This window comes from Anabrus simplex, chromosome 2 (assembly GCF_040414725.1).
Source record: "Anabrus simplex isolate iqAnaSimp1 chromosome 2, ASM4041472v1, whole genome shotgun sequence".
In the NCBI taxonomy this organism is placed as follows: domain Eukaryota; kingdom Metazoa; phylum Arthropoda; class Insecta; order Orthoptera; family Tettigoniidae; genus Anabrus; species Anabrus simplex.
In genome coordinates, this window is record NC_090266.1 from 1,148,511,432 (window position 1) to 1,148,533,063 (window position 21,632).

The 21,632-nt window shown below is 39.5% G+C and overlaps 1 protein-coding gene across 4 annotated transcripts in view; it reads left to right on the forward strand.

The window, feature by feature from the left end:
* The window catches only part of Hsepi (D-glucuronyl C5-epimerase), a 178,571-nt gene that overhangs the window by 108,699 nt on the left and 48,240 nt on the right, over nt 1-21,632 (forward strand). For all 4 annotated transcript variants that reach the window (XM_067142103.2, XM_067142105.2, XM_067142104.2 and 1 more), the window contains 2 exons: nt 1,095-1,250; nt 9,896-10,067. In XM_067142103.2, the coding sequence (XP_066998204.1) occupies nt 1,095-1,250; nt 9,896-10,067 (328 nt within the window). The remainder of the gene's footprint in view (nt 1-1,094; nt 1,251-9,895; nt 10,068-21,632) is intronic.

The window sequence follows — 21,632 nt, forward strand, 5'->3', positions numbered from 1 at the left end:
GAAGCAGCCGGGGCCTTAATTAAGGTGGTCCGGCTCGCCAGTATACCTGTGAGATTGAAATCCTGATCGACAGGCTCGCCTTGCTTTCATTTTTGCTCACAAGTCCCGTCACCCCAACAGTAAGGTTCAAATCCACTATCTCTCGAATACTGGCCGCACTGAAGTGACTGCAGCTATAGAGCTCAGTGTATACACCAGTAATCCAACCAATTCTTAATGGTTTCTATCCTGTGGTTGGCTTGATTACCTGACCTCTATACAATAAAATGTACATGGGTTTGAATGAGATGTTGACCTCTTAACACCTGCAGATATACTTTACTGACTGTTGCCTGTGGTTGATGACCTCGGTATAAATGTCTCATAAGCTGAATCATCAATCAATCATTCAGTCAATCATAATCATTATAAAATATTAAAGCCATTCCTTGACAGTGCTGATGTAGTTATTTTATTATTATTATTATTATTATTATTATTATTATTATTATTATTATTATTATTATTATTATTATTGATTATATACAGTCGTATCAGCACACACTTTATTAAAACATAACCGGTTTTCAGACATTAAGGTCCATCATCAGTGTTGATGATGTTGACGGTTTTTGGACACTAAGGTCCATCATCAGTGTTGATGATGTTGATGGACCTTAGTGTCCGAAAACCGGTTATGTTTTAATAAAGTGTGTGCTGATACGACTGTATATAATTAATAATAATAATTATTATTATTATTTTTAAAAAAATTCAATCAATCAACCAATAGACTGTGTCATTGAGATGTATTTGAATGCTCAGTTATTAATCAAGTTGGTTATAAGTCACCATGCAAAAGACCAAACCTGCATTCTTTTTGGAGATCATAAACCATATGCTGATAATGAGCTTAAGAACATTGTGTTTCCATACCAGTCTCTATCTTGCTGTGTAATTTTTATTGCAGGGCAAAAAGCCTTTCTTAGTAATGGTTATTTCATTTTTTGTCTGGAAATTGGAAATTCAGGAATCTTGCATTATTGAAGAGTTTATAGCACATACCAGTAAAGTTTTTTTTGTTTTTCAAAAGTTATTTGTCTTGTTAATATTAGGATGCATATCCTGGAGAAGGTGCTGAACATGGGGGCAGCGATCTGCAGGGCTATGAAGAGATAGATTGCAATATCAACGGGGAATTCACTGTCAGCTGTCGTAAGGAAGGTGGTGAAGTTTATCTCCCATTCTCGTTTCTGCACAAATACTTTGAGGTAAGGAACTTGTTTGTTGTGACTTTTTATAATCTCTCTAAAGGACTGGAAGATTGTGTAAGATTTTATTTTTCTTATTTACACTTCAACAATTCTTTTTGACAGTTTTTGTTGTTGTCTTTTCTCTTTTTATTGACTCCCCACAATATTATCCATGTTACCTTTGATTGTAAGGTGATTCTTATAACAGATTAGTTCATTTCTAGTCCCTGACCCTGATACATCCATTATTGGCCTTTCTCTTTTCTGCAACTTAGAAATAGTAAGGTCATGCTAATTTTCTGATGATGCTATAAAAAACTTAAGTAGTGTCATCTGCACTGGCAGCTTTGTTGGAGGAATTCTTCAAAGTGATTGTGAATACAATGTCATGAGGACACCTGGTTTCATGAATGTAAAGCAATAAGGTAGCAAGAAATGTGATAATCGAAATAGAATTCTAGAATTTCAGCTTTGAAGTGTTTAGACTAGACTGTCATTCAGAAGTATAGGACATGTAATTTTATCTGCTTTAGACACTTAGGGCTGATATTATAATGAAGTTTTAAACTGAAGATTGAGTTAAACTGCAACTTGTTTAAACTGATGTTGAGTCTTATAATGGCCAGCCTAAGTTAAACTGAGGTGAAAAAGGAAATATACCATCTTGATAGCAGTGACTTGCGAGAAAAGATGACTGTCGATAATGTTTTGCAGTGACTTGCAAGAAAAGATGACTATCGACAATGTTTTGTTTACTTCTTGTAGATAAAATGGCAGGTAAAAACAATAAACATTGTTTTAAATTTACTTGTAAGGAAATAGAATTGCTTGTAGAATTAGTACAGAAATATTTATATAGTCCGTGAAACAGTGGCCTTATGAATTTCTCCAAAATCTCCCATTGTAATAACCGGAGGCATAAAACCGCAATGCTATTAGTAGCTGACTGAGGGGTTCTACAGCATGATTTCTGAAATAGAAGAAAGTTACTTCATTTTCTAAAATTTACACTTTTAATATTCAAACAGTTAAAAAAGTCATTTTTACATTCTTACCTTTGCTTTGCATGTTTTATTCTAGCACCAGTTTGCTGAAATAGGGTTATGACAATCTGTTTCACAAGCCTAAACCTATTTAAAAACTCTGTTTCATTCCATATATGAAAGTGACATGCCGTTGCTCGATAAACTCGTAGTGCCCGTGGTCATTCAATGATTTGAACCTCTTCTGCATCATTGCTTAGTACTTCTTCAAACACCTCAAAAATATCTTCGAGATCCATTCATTCTGCCATGTTGTAAGGTTATGTATTCTTAAACTTCAGTTTAAACGGTAGATGAGTGGCAGTAAAATTAATGTCTAGTAAAACTTAATATTAAGTTTTATAATACGCGACTGACAGATAAACCGAAGTTAAAACTGAACCAACAGTTTAAACCTCTATTATAATACTGGCCCTTAATGACAGAGTTGCGAGAGATAATCCATAATTATGAAATGTACTAATGTCATATAGACATTCAATTTTTAACACTATTTTCTAGTTATTCACAATGTAATCATAGGTATGGGTAGTATTTGCACACTCCTCCACCTTTCTGCAAGTCCTCAAATGAGTTTTGACTTTCAGAACCAGTCTCACAAGAATCATAAAACTATATATATTTCTGTAAACTGTGTTTTGATTGACAAGGCCCCCCCCCCCTTCTCTTAAACCTTCAATTCATAATTGTAAAGCAAGGTATGCATCTGTTCACATGAAATTATGCAGAGTCATTGGAGGGGAAAGATCTTTTTAAGGTTTTTGGTTCTTATTCTCATTCTTCTTTCATCTTTGCTGGCCTTTTTCCCAATTTTCTGGGATCGGCACTAATGGTAATTTGACCCACTGTTACAGCTGGATGCCTTTACTACACTATGTGGAGGGCTATATTCACTACTGCATGTTTCTGTGGTGGTTGATAGTATGATGTGTTGTATGTAAATGAAAAGACTGGCTGAGTGCCTCAGATGGTTGAGGCACAGGCCTTCTGACAAACTTGGCAGGTTTGATCCTGGCTTAGCCCAGTGGTATTTGAAGGTTCTCAGATATGTCAGCCTCGTGTCGGTAGATTCACTGGCACATAAAAGAACTCCCGCAGGGCAATATTCCAGCGCCTCAGCGTCTCCAAAACCATCAAAGCAGTTAGTGGGACGTAAAAACAATAACATATTGTAATATTGTAAGATCAGACACCCAGCCCTCGAGCTAGAGGAATTAACCCAGCCGGGGATCAAACCCGGGACCCTCCAGACTGAAGGCCTTGACATTGACATACAGTCAAGGAGCCAGACTTGGGAAACAAAGTGGAATGGTTTTGACTTTTTTTTTTTACATCGCACCGACACAGATAGGTCTTATGACGACGATAGGACAAGAAAGGGCTAGGAGTGGGAAGGAAGTGGCCGTGGCCTTAATTAAGGTACAGCCCCAGCATTTGCCTGGTGTGAAAATGGGAAATCGTGGAAAACCATTTTCAGAGTTGCTGAAAGTGGGGTTCGAACCCACTATCTACCAAATACTGGATACTGGTCCTACGTAAGCGACCGCAGCTATCGAGCTTGGTGAGCGTCCTTTCAGCACGTTGTAATGACCCCTTATAAATTGTCCAGGGATAAACATAAAAGTACTTTAGTTAGTGGGACTTAAAACCAATAATGTTAACAATGATTCAGATTAATCAACATTTTAAACACTTATCTTGAAACTGAGATTTTCAAAAATCTTCTATATTCTGGAAGACCTTTTACATTCCGGAAATTGTTCTATGGCATTATGATGTAGATGTGGAACAAAATTCTGGCACCCTTGTTTCTCTGATAACCATAAAAGTAGTTAAAACATAAAAACCATTTAACTATTCTCTTCAATTTCCCATTTGACAATGTTATTTACAATGCAGTTTAACTCCTTTACCTTGCTATAAATGTTGTTTTTTTTTTCCAATTAACCACTCCATATTTCTGAAACACTAATGGAAAACAATATTTAAATAACTCAATTCAAAGCACATTAGATTATTGAAACATCATCCTCATCCTCCTTATCCAGCTCCTGTCGGGTCGGGGCATTTATGGCACCTCTCCACCTTCCTCTCTCCTTCCAATGCTCTTCTGTATTGAATCGATCCGCCTTGTTCTAGGTCTCCCTCTCACTCTCTTTCCCTCGAACTTCATCTGTTTTCGTATTTTATCCTCCTCCATCCTCTTTACATGTCCAAACCATCTTAGTTCACTCCTATCAATTCTCTCAATTAGGTTTCCATTTCCGACCTCCGTTCTTACATCTTCGTTTCTAAATTTGCCTTTCCTTGCCTTTTCTATAATTCTTCTTATGTATTTAATTTCGCTGGCTTGAATTCTACTCTCCTCCCTGCTTGTCATTATCCAGGTCTCAGCTGCATAGGTCAATATGGGTGCATAATGCATTTTGTACATTATCTCCTTACACTTCCTTATTCCAGACAAGGTTTCTTAAACTCTGGTAGAATGTATTACCCTGTTACACCATCTTCATAATCTCCATGTTCTGCCTTGTATTCTGCATTAATTGACTCCCTAAGTATTTGAATCTGTTAACAGTTTCAAAGGTTTGACCACCAATATTTGCAATGCTTTTCCCTTGTTTTTCTCCTCTTGATATCACCACTGTCTTGCACACCTTCTCCCTGGAAACACTATCATATGCCTTTGTTAAATCTATGAATTTTATGACCAGATGCTTTCCATATTGCCAGTTCTTTTGCATTAATTGCCTCCGGCTGAAAATTGGGTCCACTGTAGATCTTTCCCTTCTAGAGCCATACTGTTCCTCTTGCAACTCTCCTTGTACCTTCTCCTTCTCCTCTCTAATATGCTTTCCAGTATTTTTGCCACTTGCTATAAAGAGTGTGATTCCTCTATAGTTCTTGCACATTTTTTGTCCCCTTTCTTAAAGACTTGTATTATTATTCCCTTTCCAGAGTCTTCTGGCACGCAATTCTGTGTCCATATGCACTTTAACAATCTGTACACCCATTGTAGTCCAACAGGTCCAGCAGTCTTCATCATTTCCACACTAATTTCATCCATTCCTGGTGTCTTCCCCATTTTCATGTTATGGACTGTTAATTCCACCTCTGACATAGTTATATCATCTTCTAATGTTGAGTCATCACTAGAGACGGGAATTATAGGCACGAATAGGTTAGAATGCAAACGTATTTAACCAAGGCGCAGGTGCATGTTACCCGCATGACGGTTCTGCGGTGAGATTTGCATATATATTATCGATCTGGACAAACAGAACCCCTAAAATTTATGCAACTCCCCGACCTAACTGTAGAGCGGCTAGATTACACTTGCGCCTTCTTCAAATACGTTTGCATTCTAACCTATTCGTGCCTATAATTCCCGTCTCTAGTCATCACACCGTATTACTACAGCCTCCTCTCACATTCAGCAGTTTATATCAGCCTTCCTTCCCTTTGTTTCTTCTGGATGTGTTAACTCTCTACCTTCTTTCATCAGCTTTGTATTATAAACTCTTTCTTTCCTATTACTTCATATAATTCCATACAGCATTATTTTATTGCCTGCTCCATATGTTTCCACCTTTTGTTTAAATTCTTCCAAACTTTTCTTCTCTTACCAATTTCTTAAATTTTTTTTACCAAGATACAGTCAAACCTCGATATCTCGAACCTCCATTACTTGAATTTTCAGTATCTCAAAGAAACTACAATTTTCCAACAGTTTTTCCTATTCTCCACTTGTATATATTTGTCTATTACTCAAAATTCAGTTACACGAATTTCTCGAAGCAAACGTTTCCTCCCTTGAAACTAAAAAAATAGTCTGTAACTCGAATTTTGTAAATAAACTGTACAGTATATCATTTGTGATATGTTAGAAACAGTTAACAAGAGAGTGTTAAATTGATGCTTGGAACTAATATGACGGGAGCCAAAAAACTAAAACTTCTAATGATCGGAAAATCAGCGAAGCCTTGCCGTTTCTCAGGTGTGAATTCATTACCGGTCACATTCGAAAGCAACCTCAGAAGTTGCGGATGACAAGCTGTATTTACGAATCTCGGCTGCATGGTATTGACGAGAAGTTTCAGTACGAAGGGAGGAAAATCCCCCTTTTCGTAGACACCTGCCCTGCTCATCCCAAGATGCTCGTTCAGCAGTTAAAGCAGTGCACGTGGTCTTCATGCCACCAAACTTCACTTCCAAACTACAGCCCATGGACCAAGGTGTGATTAAAAACTTGAAGCATTTCCATAGGAAGAGCGCTGTTCAGAGAATTCTGAGAGAAATTTAATCCGAGGAGTCATTAATGGACATTAATCTACTACAGTCGACAAGAATGCTGCCTACCGAGCTCGATAGCTGCAGCCGCTTAAGTGCGGGCAGTATCCAGTAATCGGGAGATACTGTCGGCAGCCCTGAAGATGGTTTTCTGTGGGTTTCCCATTTTCACACCAGGCAGATGCCCGGGGCTGTACCTTAATTAAGGCCACCGCCGCTTCCTTCCACTTCCAAGGCCTTTCCTATCCCATCGTCGCCATAAGACCTATCTGTGTCGGTGCGACGTAAAGCAAATAGCATACGCTAAGAACGCTGAGTAAATCGTGGGCTGATGTGAAGCAGGAAACAATTAAACTGCTTCCGCAAATCAGGATTTTTGAAAGATTGCTCAGGAGCTTCAGAACACGAAGAAGGGGAAATCACTCCTATTCCTGAAGAATGTATGGTGTATGAGCAGCTTGTTAACCGCGAAGCTGATTTTGAGGCTTACAATAATGTTGACAGAAGTTTTAGTGGCTGAACCTCCTACGGATACCATCAACGCTGCTGCCGAGTAAGAAGAATTAGAAGAAGAAGATGCTCCCTCACAAGAATAGTTAGAGCTGCCTTCTCCTGTACTGTCAGCAGACCAGGCGTTAAGTGCAGTGGCTATTCTTCGATCCTACATACAGAGTCAGTCGAATGTAACTGACAGTGTTTTCACAGTAATATATCGTCGTTGCCGGGACAAAACCTCCTATGTGAAAATATTTTTGGAGGTATACTGACCTGCAGCACATACGTTATGAAGAGCGAGAATGCCTTGACAATATTCACACAATATTGCACCTTAAAGGACAGAACCTTACCAGCCAAAGTTATAAGCTAAAATATTTCACATAGGAGGTTTCGTCCCGGCAGCGACTATATGTTGTTGAAAAGTATGTGGAAGAAAAATAAGGTTAGCAGTAAAAAACAGAAGAGATTAGCGGATGTTTTCCAAAGGTGTTAATGGAGGTATATTTCTTGTTTCACTACTGTATATACTGTATTCTGTCTTTTTAAAAATTATAATAATATGGGTTATAATTAAAGTGATGCCGTAAAATACGTGTTTGTATATTTTTAAATACTGTTAAAAATACTGGTACTGTATTCACTTTATGCCCATAGACATATATGATTCTATTATGTGCTACACATGCTCAAAAATGGTATTCTCTATATCTCAAAATTTTGATAACTCGAAATAAAATTTAGCTCCCGAGGTGATTCGAGTTCCACTGTACTTCCTTTTGCTTTCTCCTTTTTATCCTTTTTTCTTGCCATGCTTTCTTCTTTTCTTTCACTGCTTCTCTCACCTTCGCATTCCACCACAGTGTCGCCCTTTCTTTCACTCTCGTCGATGTTCTGCCACAGGTACCCTCTGCCCTTTTGAAGTTGGACCATTCATCTTCCACATTTCCTACTTCAGTAATTGGAATTTGTTGTTTGTCTCTCCAGAAATACTTCCTGAACATTCTTATCTTTTAATTTCCACACTTATATTTTACTCTCTCTTATCACCTTTAATTTTTCCATTTTCCTCACTCTCATTTTTTCTATCACAACTGTATGATCTCCATCGAATGCTTCCACTCATAAAACTGTTACATCCATCAACTGTCTGCGATTTGTCCTTTCCACCAAAAAGTAATCAATTACTGATTTTATTCTTCTGTCACCCCAGCCATATCTTGTAATGTTCCTACTGTTTTTCTTCCAAAACTATGGTGTTGCTCTCAATGATTCCATTCCTTTCACAGAACCAGACTAGTTTCTCTCCTTCATTCCATTTCCCATATCCATACAGTCTGATAACTTCTCACTTTCATTGTCTTTCATTTGTGTCTCACATGATAATCATTTTCACATCAGTTATCTCCTTTTCTAGTTTCCTCAGGAATTCTTCAATATCCTCCTGATTGTTCCCTATCTGTGGCGCATACACTTGTATGAAGTCCTTCACTTCATTCCTCATTCTCAGTCTAATTTTCATTATCCTGTCGCTGATGTACTTTACCGTATCCGCATACTCTTCCAGCTGTTTTGAAATTATAAGGTCTACACCATTTTTTGCCTCTCTGCCACCACTCCAGTATAGTGTTTATCCTTTCCTCATTTTCTTCTTTCCTTTCCCCTTCCCTTTAACTTTGCTGAACCCCATCATTTCTGTACCCTCTTTCTCCATAAAATCCACCACTTCTGCCGTTCCCGTCAGGTTCGTAAGGTTGATTATGCTCGCCTTCATGATGTTGGCTAGTGGTCACCTATTTTTCACAGTTTTCCCAGTACCCAAGGAATTGCGCCTCGCTTGCAGCAGGATACGCGTTAACCTTTCTGAGGCAAATTCAGAAGTATCATATCATATACTGTATATACAGGGTGCCTGAAAATAAGTTACGGAAACTGTAAAAGGACATAGTGTTCTGAAACAAACTTCGATCTGTGGCGTTTTTTATTTCCTCCTAGTGAAAGCTCACCGGAAAATCGATAAAGAAATGTAAGTTCAGTCATGAGCAAGTTCTGTGTCAGCCTATGCAGGGTACAATCGGCCAAGCTCCTTTGCTTGATAACGTTAGGCGGTGCGCTACCGTAGTATACTGACGTGTCGCTCACTCACATACAACTGGCTGTGTATCACTGAGCAACATCTGATTATCATGCCCGGATAATGCAGCGTCTTTATTCTCATTATTATCATATACTAAGGTATCCTGAATCAACTGGCACACAAAGCGGGAATACTAGTAGTAAAACTCCTGCTGGTTTTGGCCACTTCTTAGTACTGCAGATGCCTTTTTGCAACTGCTTCACTGAAGTACAGACATTGCTGACAGAAGACAGTTCTTCTGTTTTATCTGCTGTTGGGACTGGGGGTCCTCTTCCACCACCTAACCGTTGACCATGTTCTCCTTTCCGGTGAGTTTCTGTCATTTCCTACACAAAGGCTTCACTTGGCCTCCAAAGGGAGGGGCTCCTCCACCCCTAGCCGTTGGTCCCCACTTTGGGTGTCAAGTTTGGTAATGGCCGCTTGACCCTTTGCAAGACAGTCCCAGGTAGTACCATCTGTCACATACGGTAGCAGGATGATCCTGACCTGACAGTATTGAAATAAACTCATTAAATTTGTGGGAATGACATGTAATAAATAATCAGCACAAATTGCCAGTTGCTATAATTTTCCCCATATCCTTCCTAAAACTTCAACAACATCCTGTTTGAACCATTGCCAAGATTCTAAATTAGTAATTCAAAAGATTTTTAGTTTGTAAAATATTTGTGAGTTAGAGATACATTTTCTTGTTCTAGGTTTATGGTAAGCTGGCAACATATGATGGATTTGAACGATTTGAGTGGTCACACAGTTACTCCAAGGTATATTATCCAAAGGGCAAATATGATCCTCGTGGTGTGTTTATGTACTTTGAGAACTACAATGTTGAAGTACGTGATCGTGTAAAGTGTGTAAGTGCTACTGAAGGTATGTGTTTTGAATTCCCTATCTCGAAATTTACATTAATTAAAGAAATATGAAGCCTTTAATCTAAACCAAGAAAGAGATCGTACCATTATCAGTTCAAACCATTCTGAACACATTTTCCTCCACACTATTGTTAACTTGCGTATTATTTTCCTGTTCAGGCTAGTAGTCATTTTTAAATTAGTATTTTAATATTGTGTGCTGAACAGGTTCAGAGAAATGGTGACTAGAAATTTGTTTCATGAGTTTTGGTGCACAGTGACTAGTTACATGTTTAATTATATGAGTTTGCAAGTTTTAAATTTTATAAGAATGTTTAAATGGTCATATGCCTTTGGATCAGTAGTGTTGTTGCACACGATTGTCGAGTGATGCTTTTGAGGTACCGGTACTGCAAAATGTGAAGGAGTGTGGAGAATAAATTGTGCAGTAACATAGACTAGTATACAAAAACTAGTTTCATCCCATGCAGATCTGCTAACGGTTCTAATGGAGAGACGTGCTGGGGAAAGTAAGGAGCAAGATAGTTTTTCAGGATTCAGAAAAACTGTAAATGCTGGTAACTTACAGAATAGGATGGAAAACAAAGCAATAAAATATGGATACTGTACTTGGACATTTTTTATGTGAATATAATAATAATAATAATAATAATAATAATAATAATAATAATAATAATAATAATACGGTGTGTGACGTCCGGAGAGGCCTGGTGCAGGTCTTTTGAGTTGATGCGTTGTAGGAGACCTGCATATCTGTGAAAATACAGTCGTACTTATGATGAATTCTAATGCTGATAACTGCACACACAACCAGTCCACGAACGGTCGAAATTAACCAACAAAGGTTAAAATCTCCAACCGGATCGGGACCCCTTCGACCAAAGGCCAGCACAGTAACCCTTTAGCCATTGAGCCGGACATGCTCGTACTATACATAGAGGCATCAAAATATTGTAACCACGATATATGCGATGAAGATAAAAAGCATGACTTCTACACAGCTTTTCGTCTTGTAATAATTAAAAACCTTTAAGGTCAGTTCTTTTATTCCAAATTAATTCTATATGTGGATATTACGGCGATAACCTGCATTTTGGTATAGATTCCGTTGACCCTTTGTGGAAGATAGTTTTGAGATCCAACGCAGCGTGGCTCAAACGATGTCACAGTTAGTAATTCAACACTGTACATTTCAGACGATGTCACAGAGGGCTATGCAAGGCTGCCAATTTAGGCACTATTTACAAGACCATTGGTCTTTGTTAGTTCTGGCTTGTGACAAGACAGTTGGGCAGGAGGCAACATAGTGGTCGACAGGCCTTTATAGCATCCCACACACTGCACAAGGTACGATGCTGTAACTAATTAAAAAGTACCCTGCACACACTGTGACAATTTTAAACTGTGCTATTTTCTTATTTTCAACTAAGGTGGCAGCCCTAGCCGGCCAATAGCGACACAGAAAATGGTAGAAAATCTGAGTTTCACAGTCCCTCCATTTTAATTCCTCTAAATAAGTAAGAATACTTCAGGTACTGGTTAGTGGGTTGAGGAGAAGAGTTAGCACCGGGAGGCTCATGGGCAGGGTTATATACGAGTGGTTGCACGTGAATATCCTGCACTCTGCACTCCAGCCTGCAAGATCCTTGCTCAAGGCTAACAACCGAATTGCTCATACATTCGCGCGAAACACGTAACCGCTATTCTGTGCTACAATATTGAGCTGTCGCTTTAAATTAAAACAGTTTTTCTATTTTTGTAGCAAACGAATGATCAGTGTGAGGAAAATTTTGGCCAAGGACAAATATTTTTTTGACGATCGATGCAATAAAACAATAGTTTGATGAATGATAGATGCAGTGAAATATAACATTAGTTTATATGGAACATTTTGAGACCGAATAAATTGAACTATGAATACAAGAAAACAACAGTTCCAGGAACGATGCATCGAGGTTCCACTGTATTTCTCTTCCAAGATGGAAGGTGTTGCCCTATTATATATGTCAGTATGACAAGCTCATTCAAATGTACACATACACCAACTAATCCTACTTCAACCCATTTTACACCATTTGTCACAGGGACACTCTGCATAAGGAAATGTTTTACTGATATCACTCACAGCTCTGCTGGGTTTTCTTAATTCCCAAAGATGAGAATGAGACAAATTAATGAAAGTAACCAACTACTTCTAGTTCATATTTTTATACAAAAATATAAGCTAAGACTGATCAAAAGTATCTGTACAGTCTTCTGTACACATGAACTAGGGCCTAGATGTCACTGCAACCACTGCTGTTGCCATAATGGGTGCCTGATGGTTCGATGTTGTTCATTACTACAAGATACCTGCAGGAAGTTTTGTGACTTCAGATGTGCAGTGGTGTGGTATTCCAACTGATGAGCCCATTGCCACATGAGAACACTGACCATTTGGCCATATTTCCAATCCTTACATCTGCCGAGAATTTAAGTTTTGATGTCATGCTTGAGATTTTCTAGTCTTGTGGGGGCAATAGAAAATCAGTGTGATGCTTTGGTTGGTGGAGGAGTAGAAAGGAACCAGCTACCTTTGTGCCTAACTGTGGCGTAGCTACACTCTTCTCCTCATTAACCTCTCAGCTCAAACTAATGGTGCACACATTCACTTGCATTACCATCTGACTATCTACTCACTGACTTCTAAACAGTGAAGGGAAATTTGGGTGCAGGTTGAAAGAACAAACTTAGAAGAGACTATAGCCAGTATGTGGTGGCTATATTGGTATAATCTGTCATTTTTTTTAAAATGTCTACCTCTTTTAGAGTCCTTTCAGATCACAATGTCCAATACAAAATGCCCATGTCCAAAAATGAAAATATCCACTAACAGAAAGTACTCATGTTTCAAATGTCCAAATGAAATGGTCCAAGCATAAAAATGTCCTCTTTGCTTTTTCAATCTGCTTTATGCCGCACCGACACAGAAAGGTCTTTGAGCGACAATACAATAGGAAAGGACTAGGAGTGGCCTTAAGGTACTGCGCCAGCATTTGCCTGGTGTGAAAATGGGAAACCACTGAAAACCACCTTCAGGACTGCCAGCCATGGGGTTTTAGCCCACTATCTCCCAAATGCAAAAGCCACTTGCTTGGTTTGTTTTATTCTTATTTTTTTGTGTTACTACTATGGAAACGGCAAGTGACATTTCAAAATTTGTGTTGAATTATGGCTAGAGTAACATTAGGTCTCAAAAAAAAAAAAAATGTTAGTATAAAATGGCTATATGCATCATCAGTCACAGAACATTGATTTAACTAAATTTTATTGAAAACTAGCTGTAATACCTGTCATTGATGACACAATCACTTAGCATGTGCATAATGGCATTTTTTGTCCACCCCTGATATTTTCCCCCAGATTTTGAAGCATATAAGTAGGCATGCTTCTTCCTCTCAGTGATTTGCCATTATTTACTTGCTTCCTTGCTCTCTGCGGCCTTTTGCTGTTTCATATTTATTTGCATTAATGCTGATCTTGATTTGATCTCTTGCTTCCGGTAAAAAGAGACCCAAGTATCGGATTGACAGTAAAGAAATACTGGCAGGTGTACAATGTATTTATAACGTTGCCAGAATGATCTGCATAGCAACTCCCTTGTAACTCCCTTTACATTATATAGAGCTAGTTACTGGCTCGTAGACTTGATCTTCCATGCAACTGCCACCAATATTTCCCTTATTTTCACTGTATTGGTAAGAGTTGTAGAAAAAAATTTGCCTCGAGCTATTTTTGTGCAAAACCAACCGTAAGAGAAATACAGATTTTTGTGCTTTAGGCCTCTAAAAACTAATAGCTAAGATCCTACTTGACTTTATTCTAAACTCTTATGCCAAGTTTCATTATAACCCACCCATCCATTTTCCCATGATGCTGTTACAGACAAATATAAATCTGGACTCAACATAGGTCATTATATTTGACTTGAGTATTCTTAAAGGACAGTGTATTTCCACCAGTAGAGCATTTCAGAAATTAGATGTTAGGCTTTTCAGGCATTTGCTCTATAAACCAGTGTTTTGTCCCTCTGATAAGTCTAGTGTCAGGCCTATGACAAAATGTTGGTTTCGGTGCGACGTAAAGCCCCTAGCAAAAAAAAAACAAAAATGTTGGTTAATAAAGCAAACACCTGAAAAGCCTTCAATCTAATAATTAAGTATTCTTGTCGGAATACAATATTAACTGTGTGGGATGTTGTGGTTAAAAGCAATGCTATTATGTGAAATACTCCAATGAAAAACGACCCACTTTCTCACTTTTTATGAACAGTACTATCCTGGCATTCTAACAATGCCAAGTTCCAGAGCTGGAATGACCCGCGACAGCGGTGAACACTGCCCTGCTGTTTTCCGTTAAGTATGCACTCTCCCCATTCCTGTCAGTACCTCATAACATCAGTTATAGAATAGCTGGAATACCGTGATGAACTATTTTGTCACATACCACTAGTTATCAGAATATGTATGAACCAGAGGAATGGCATGCTAAAATGAAGTAATCTAACTCCCCAGCTACTTCCAGCCAGTATTCAGGCAGGCTGTTCTACTCGGATAGGTGACTGCCTAAGATCATTGGGCATGCATGGATGCTGTCTAGCGGAGATGAGTGGCAGAAGAAGAGACAAAGCAAATCGCAAGCAATATTTAGTGTAATGCTCTTGTTGATCAATTTTATAGACTTTCGACATTGTAGGCCTTCACATTTACTTTTCTTCCGACTCTGTGGTAAGGGCATCCACTGTGAAGAGAGTCCTTCTTCCTCGTTTCGATACTCCCTCTTGTCGCATTCTTCAGGCGATCGTTCTTTCACGTTTTTGTTTTTTTGTCCTTTTGATAATCTTCTTCACAATTTTCTTTATTGATATGAGCTGATGACCACACGGCTTTTCACCTTAAGACAATCACAACAAAAACCATCACCCTCGCCAGCTAACACGATTGAACAATACCGTATAATCTCGAGTACCATCCGCACTGTTTTTTCGAAAGTAGTGCTTCCAAAATCAGGTGCGGGTCTTATTTAAAATTTTGAGAAATTTATCTTTCCAAATGCGCGTAAATCGGGCATAACCGCCGGCGCAGCTTGGCAACAATATGCTCTCCGCACTCAGTATGCGCTACTTCCGCGCTTGGCGTCAGTCTCACGCACGTTCTTGGAGTATCAACATGAATTCCACGAAGCGTTTGCGATCTTTTACTGCGAGTGAGAAACTGAAAGTAGTTCGGGAAGCCGAAATTATCGGAAATCATGTAGCCGGTAGGAAATACGATATTGACGAGTCGTGTATTCGCGATTGGAGAAAGAAGAAAAATGTGCTATTAACGTGTAGTGGTGATCGTAGAGCGTTTCGTGGACTGAGTGTACAGTTTTCAGAAATTGAAGACGAACTTTATAACCATGAGACAGAAAGGCGGGAATTGGGATATGGTGTGCTGACCGAAATGTGTCAGCTAAAGGCATTAGAGATCGCAAAGGAACTTTCAAGGGAACGCTTTAAGGCAAGCCGAGGATGGGTTTATAATTTTTATAAAAGAAATGGGTCGAGCGTACGAAGGCGTACCTCAATTTCACAGGGTCGTCCTGGTCTCTACGATGAGAAGTTATTGTCGTTTCAGTGTCACATAATTCGGTTGCAGAAGGAAAATGCATATTTGCTTTCCCAAATTGGCACTGCAGATCAGACACCAGTCTACTTTGAAATGCCAGTGGACAGGACTGTGAATGTTAAGGGTGCGAAAAGTGTTACCATTAGAAGAGGTGGTAATGAAAAACAACGGTGTACGGTAATGTTGTTTATTCTCGCCGACGGAACCAAATTGCCGCCGTACATTGTTCTCAAGCGAAATACGCTTCCTAAAAATGTACTCACTGGTGTTATCGTCAGATCTCAGAACTCCGGCTGGATGAACCGTTCACTTGTGGAAGACTGGGTAAAGTGTGTCTGGCAACGTCGCCCTGGTGTGTTATTGGGACAAAAGAGCTTGCTTGTTCTCGACAGTTACTGCGGCCACACAACAGACGCTGTGAAGAAACATATCAAGGATGGGAAAACCGACCTAGCAATCATTCCGGGCGGGATGACGTCTATGCTACAGCCGCTGGATGTCTGTGTGAACTGTCCATTTAAAGCAGCCTTGAAACAGCTTTATACAGAATGGATGGCAGCTGATAATCACACACTGACGCCAACTGGTCGCATTCAGCGCGCGGAAGTTCCGCTGCTGTATTCGTGGATTTTGACGGCATGGAATCGTATCCCTGGAGACCTCATACGGAAGAGCTTCAGGAAATGTAGCATTTCTAATGCTACGGATGGCAGCAATGACGACGTTTTGTGGGAAGGTGATGGTGATGAAAGTTCCGAAGTTGGTACTGATGATGATGATGATCAATGAACTCATTTGATGTCGTTCTGGTAATGTTTGTTTACTTTTATTTGTATTTTCTAATAATTTTGTGTGTGTTAGTAAAGATTGTAAATAATTTTTGACTTCACTTTTTTTTCAAAAGAAGGGTGCAGGTCCTATTCGGTGGAGGGTGGTATTCAAGATTATACGGTATTTCCATGCTTGCGATGCTCAATGTTGATATGGACTAAGCAACAAAAGTCTAAATGCATGAATTTCTCTGGTTTAGTCAGCACGGTAAAATTGTATAAGACATAAATGATCGTAAATTTTGTTATGTAGTATTTATTGGTAGGACCATTGTAGATACTTAAGAATTAAATTTTAGGGCTTCCCTTAAACTACCATTTGCCTCAGCGTGAATTAAATTATTTATAACCTAGACTGTAGTGTCTTATTCCTCGAATTTACATAGTGATTTTCATTACATTCCGTTCACCCATTTTCTCGTGGTTCGGCGTTGGTATGGTTTATGCAACAAAAGTCAAAATTCATGAATATCTCTGTCATCAAAGCCGGTATGGTAAAACTGTATAAAATGTAAATGATCGGAAATATATTCTGTATGATTTTTGTTATGTAGTATTTATTGATAGGACCACTGATAACGTAGATATTTGAGAATTAAATTGTAAGCCTTCCCTTAAACTACCATTTCATTCAGCATGAATAAAATAATTTATAGCCTAAAGTGTACTACGATATTCCCTGACTTTATATACCAATTTTCATTAAATTCTAGGTGGTTCATGGTGTGGGTTACTGTAGTCACGTCCTAGTTCTTGACCCATGGGCAACAGCTGAGTGGCCTAGCAAGTGGTCCTGAGAGTTGGGATGCCAGTTGGGAGTAGGCCTCTCGGACATAGTCTGAGTCATGGCCGTCTTTGTGCTCAGGCAGCTAGGACTATACAGTGCACAAGTGGTCCCTAGCCCATTAGAGAGATCCTCACTTGGACTAAGTGTAAAGTAAGGGTTATCATCTTGCTTCACAGAATTTTCACCGAGCACACTCAGAATGTTTTAAGCAAGCCTCGGCCCTGTGGGAGTTACAAAGTCCCACTCCCATTTGAAAGGCAAGGGACTCCTTGGAAACAACTTGGCAAACGAAATGAATTCGATGGGGAGCTATCAGTATTAAAAGGGCTTATGGAAGAAAGAAAATAGAACTGGCTGAGTTAGCAAAGAGGATACATCTGGATGTGCTAGGAGTAAATAACGAGGAAGAGATAGGAGATTACAAAGTATACTTGACGGATGTTAAAAAGGGCAGGGCTGTTCATCAGGAAATACTATTGCACGTTATATAGTTTCTGTTAGGCATGTAAATGAGCGAATGATGTGAGTAGATTTGGCAGTTGGAGGAATTGCAATGAGAATTGTCTCTGTGTATTCACCATGTGGGGGTGCAGATAGGATATAAAGTTGACACGTTTTAAAATCATGGAGTGACATCATAGTCATGGTTAACAGCAAGGATAGGCTACTGCTAATGGGGTATTTCAATGCCAGAATTTGGAAATAGAACTGGAGGGATTGAGCGAGCTGCCTATGTGGTTAGAGGCGCACAGCTGTGAGCTTGAATACGGGAGATAGTGGGTTCGAACCCCATGGACAGCAGCCCTGAAGATGGATTTCTGTGGTTTCCCATTTTCACATCAGGTAAGTGCTGGGACTGTTCCTTAATTAAGGCCACAGCCGCTACCTTCCCACTTCTAGCCCTTGCCTATCCCAGCGTCACCACCATAAGACCTATCTCTGTCAGTGCAATGTAAAGCAACTTAAAAAAAAAAAAAAAGGAGACAACTGAAGGATACGAAAGGCTGATTGGTAAAATGTGGGGAAGATGTGGAACCTAATAGGAATGGGAAGCATTTGCTGGACTTTTGTGCTAGTATGGGTTTAGCAGTTACGAATACGTTCTTCAAGCATAAGGCTATTCACTGCTACACATGGGAGGGTAGGGGCACCAGATCCGATATAGATTATATCTTAACTGATTTTGAATTCAGGAAAAGTGTTGGAAATGTGCGAGTTTTATGGGGATTTTTGAATGATGCAGACCACTATCTGACCTGCAGTGAATTACATATCTCTAGGCCTAGGATAGAGATAGTGAAATCTGTCTGCAGATGGTTATGGGTAGAAAATCTCCAGGATGAGGAAAGAAGACTGAAGTACAAGGATATGATTAGTGAGAAGTTCCAAACAGTGGACAGTAAGAAAGGTCAGGATGTGGAAAGAGAATGGGTGGCATACATTGATGCTGTAGTAGAAACAGCAAGGAAATGCCTGGGAACAACTGTGTGTAAAGACAGGGAAAGGCGAACCTCTTGGTGGAATGATGAAGAGAGAGCAGCTTGTAAATGTAAAAATGAGTATCAGAAATACCTCCAAACAAGGATTGATGGAGACCGGGAATTGTACATAGATGGAAAAAACAGAACAAAATAAATAATTGATTCAAAAAAGAAGTTGTGGGAAGATTTTGGTAATAACCTAGAAACGCTAGATCAAGCAGCAGGTAAACCTTTCTGAAGAGTAAAGAATCTTAGGAAGGTAGGGAAAAGGGAATTGAATAGTGCTTTTGGTGATTCAGATGAACTCATAATAGATCCCAGGGAATCACTGGACAGATGGAAGAATTATTTCGAATATCTTCCTAATGTAAAAGGAAATCTTCCTGTTGACATGAACAACCGAGCTCATTAGGAGGAGGACAATGGTGTTGGTAAAATTACGCTTGAGGAAGTGGAAAGGATGGTAAACAAACTCCATTGTCATAAAGGAGCAGGAATAGATGAAATCAGACCTGAAATGGTGAAATATAGTGGGAAGACAGGGATGAAATGACTTCATAGAGTAATAAGATAAGCGTGGAGTGGTTGTAAGATATGTTATGATTGGACGAAAGCAGTAATAGCACCTATTTATAAGCAAGGGAACAGGAAGGATAGCAACAACTATTATAGATCAGTATACCAGGCAAAGTGTTCACTGGCATCTTGGAAGGGAGGATACGATCAGTGGTTGAGAGGAAGTTGGATTAAAACTAGTGTGGTTTCATACCACAGAGCGGCTGTCAGCATCATACTGTATTTTCAGTATGCGCCAGGTACTCGAAAAATGCTACGAAAGGAATAGACCGTTATGTTTGTTTTGTAGCCCTAGAGGATGCACATGACAGAGTACCAGGAGATTAGATGTTCGCCATACTGGGGGACTATGTCATTAAGGGTAGATTGTTAAAATCAATCAAAAGCATTTATATTGACGATCGGGCTGCGGGATAATTGATGGTACAGGGTGCGGCAGAAATACCTGACGAGTTTCAAACGTAAATAACTCGGCAGCGCAACAATCCATTTAAAGATTTATTGCACAATTGTAAAGCGTAGTGTTTGCCATTTGCGTCTCACACACACTAGGTTTTGAAAATAATGTCATCCAAATGCCAACCGTCCTGTTCCATGCACCTCTGAAGCCTCTCCCTGAAGTTCCGCATGACTCGCTTGAGCATGTCTCGTGGTATTGGCTCGATTTCTTCACGGATGGCAGCTTTCAGGTCATGTAGCGTTCACAGCTTACGTCAGAAGAAGCGATCCTACAAATATCCCCAGAGAAAGAAATCGCACGGGGCGAGGTCAGGGGAACGGGCTGGCCACGGAACGTTACCCCGTACGGGGTCAGCATTTTTTAAATAAGTCTCAATCATGAAACCTCGGTGTTCACTACTCCACGCCATGCTAACGACTGACTGGCTGGCTGACTGACTAGCCCGGACGAGACGATGCACGTGTTCTCCAAGGCCACGGCCAAGACCGCGCGCACCATGACAATAACACCTGTTTGAAAGCTGTGGCCAATACGACCTTTAGTTTCCTCCATTCTACTGTATATGACATAAATGGCAAACCTTGCTCTTTTAAACTGCGCAACAAAATTGTGAATGGCTTGTTGCGTTGCTGAGTTATTTACATCTGAAATTCGTCAGGTATTTCTGCCGCACCCTGTAGAATGAGTTCTTTGTTCAAAGTACTTGACAGGGGTTAGACAAGGCTGTAATCTCTCACCTTTTGTTCATAGTTTACATGGATCATCTGCTGAAAGGTATAAAGTGGCAGGGAGGGATTCAGTTATGTGGAAATGTAGTAAGCAGTCTTGTGTATGCTGATGACTTAGTCTTAGTGGCAGATACTGCCAAAAGCCTGCCATCTAATATCTTGGAACTTGAAAATAGGTTCAATGGGTATGGTGTGAAAATTAGCCTTTCCAGTACTAAATTGATGTCGGTAGGTAAGAAATCCAAAAGAATTGAATGTCAGATTGCAGATACAAAGCTGGAACAGGTACATAATTTCAAGTATTTAGGATATGGAGTCTCCCAGGTTGGTAGTATAGTAAGTGAGATTGAATCAAGGTGTAGTAAAGCTAATGCAGTGAGCTCACCGTTACGATCAACTTTGTTCTGTAAGAAGGAAGTCAGCTTCTGGACAAAACTATCTTTACATCAGTCTGTTTTCAGACTGACTTTGCTTTACGGGAGCGAAAGCTGGGTTGACTTAGGATATCTTATAAGTTAGAAGTAACAGACATGAACGTGGCAAGAATAATTGCTGGTACAAACAGGTGAGAATGGCAGGAGGGTACTCGGAATGAGGAGATAAAAGGTGGATGAAGCAATACGCATAAACCAGCTCCGGTGGTGGGTCATGTGAGGTGAATGGAGGAGGATAGGTTACCTAGGAGAGTAATGGACTCTGTTATGGAGGATAAGAGAAGTAGACCAAGAGGATTATGGTCAGACTCAGTTTTTAACGATTTAAAGATAGGGATATAGAACTAAACGAGGCCACAGAACTAGTTATAAATAGAGGATTGTGGCGGCTTTCAGTAAATTCACAGTGGCTTGCAGACTGAACGCTGAAAGGCATAAGTGTCTATAATGAAGATTTTCTTATGGTGCACGTACAGACAGATCTGATGGAAACTTTAAAATTGCATTTTCTTCTTATGGTGGACATAACTGATACAGAAATACCGTTCTTTTATACATAAGTTAGATGTATTGATATAGGAAAATGTAATGCACTGATGATCTCTAACAGTGATATTGT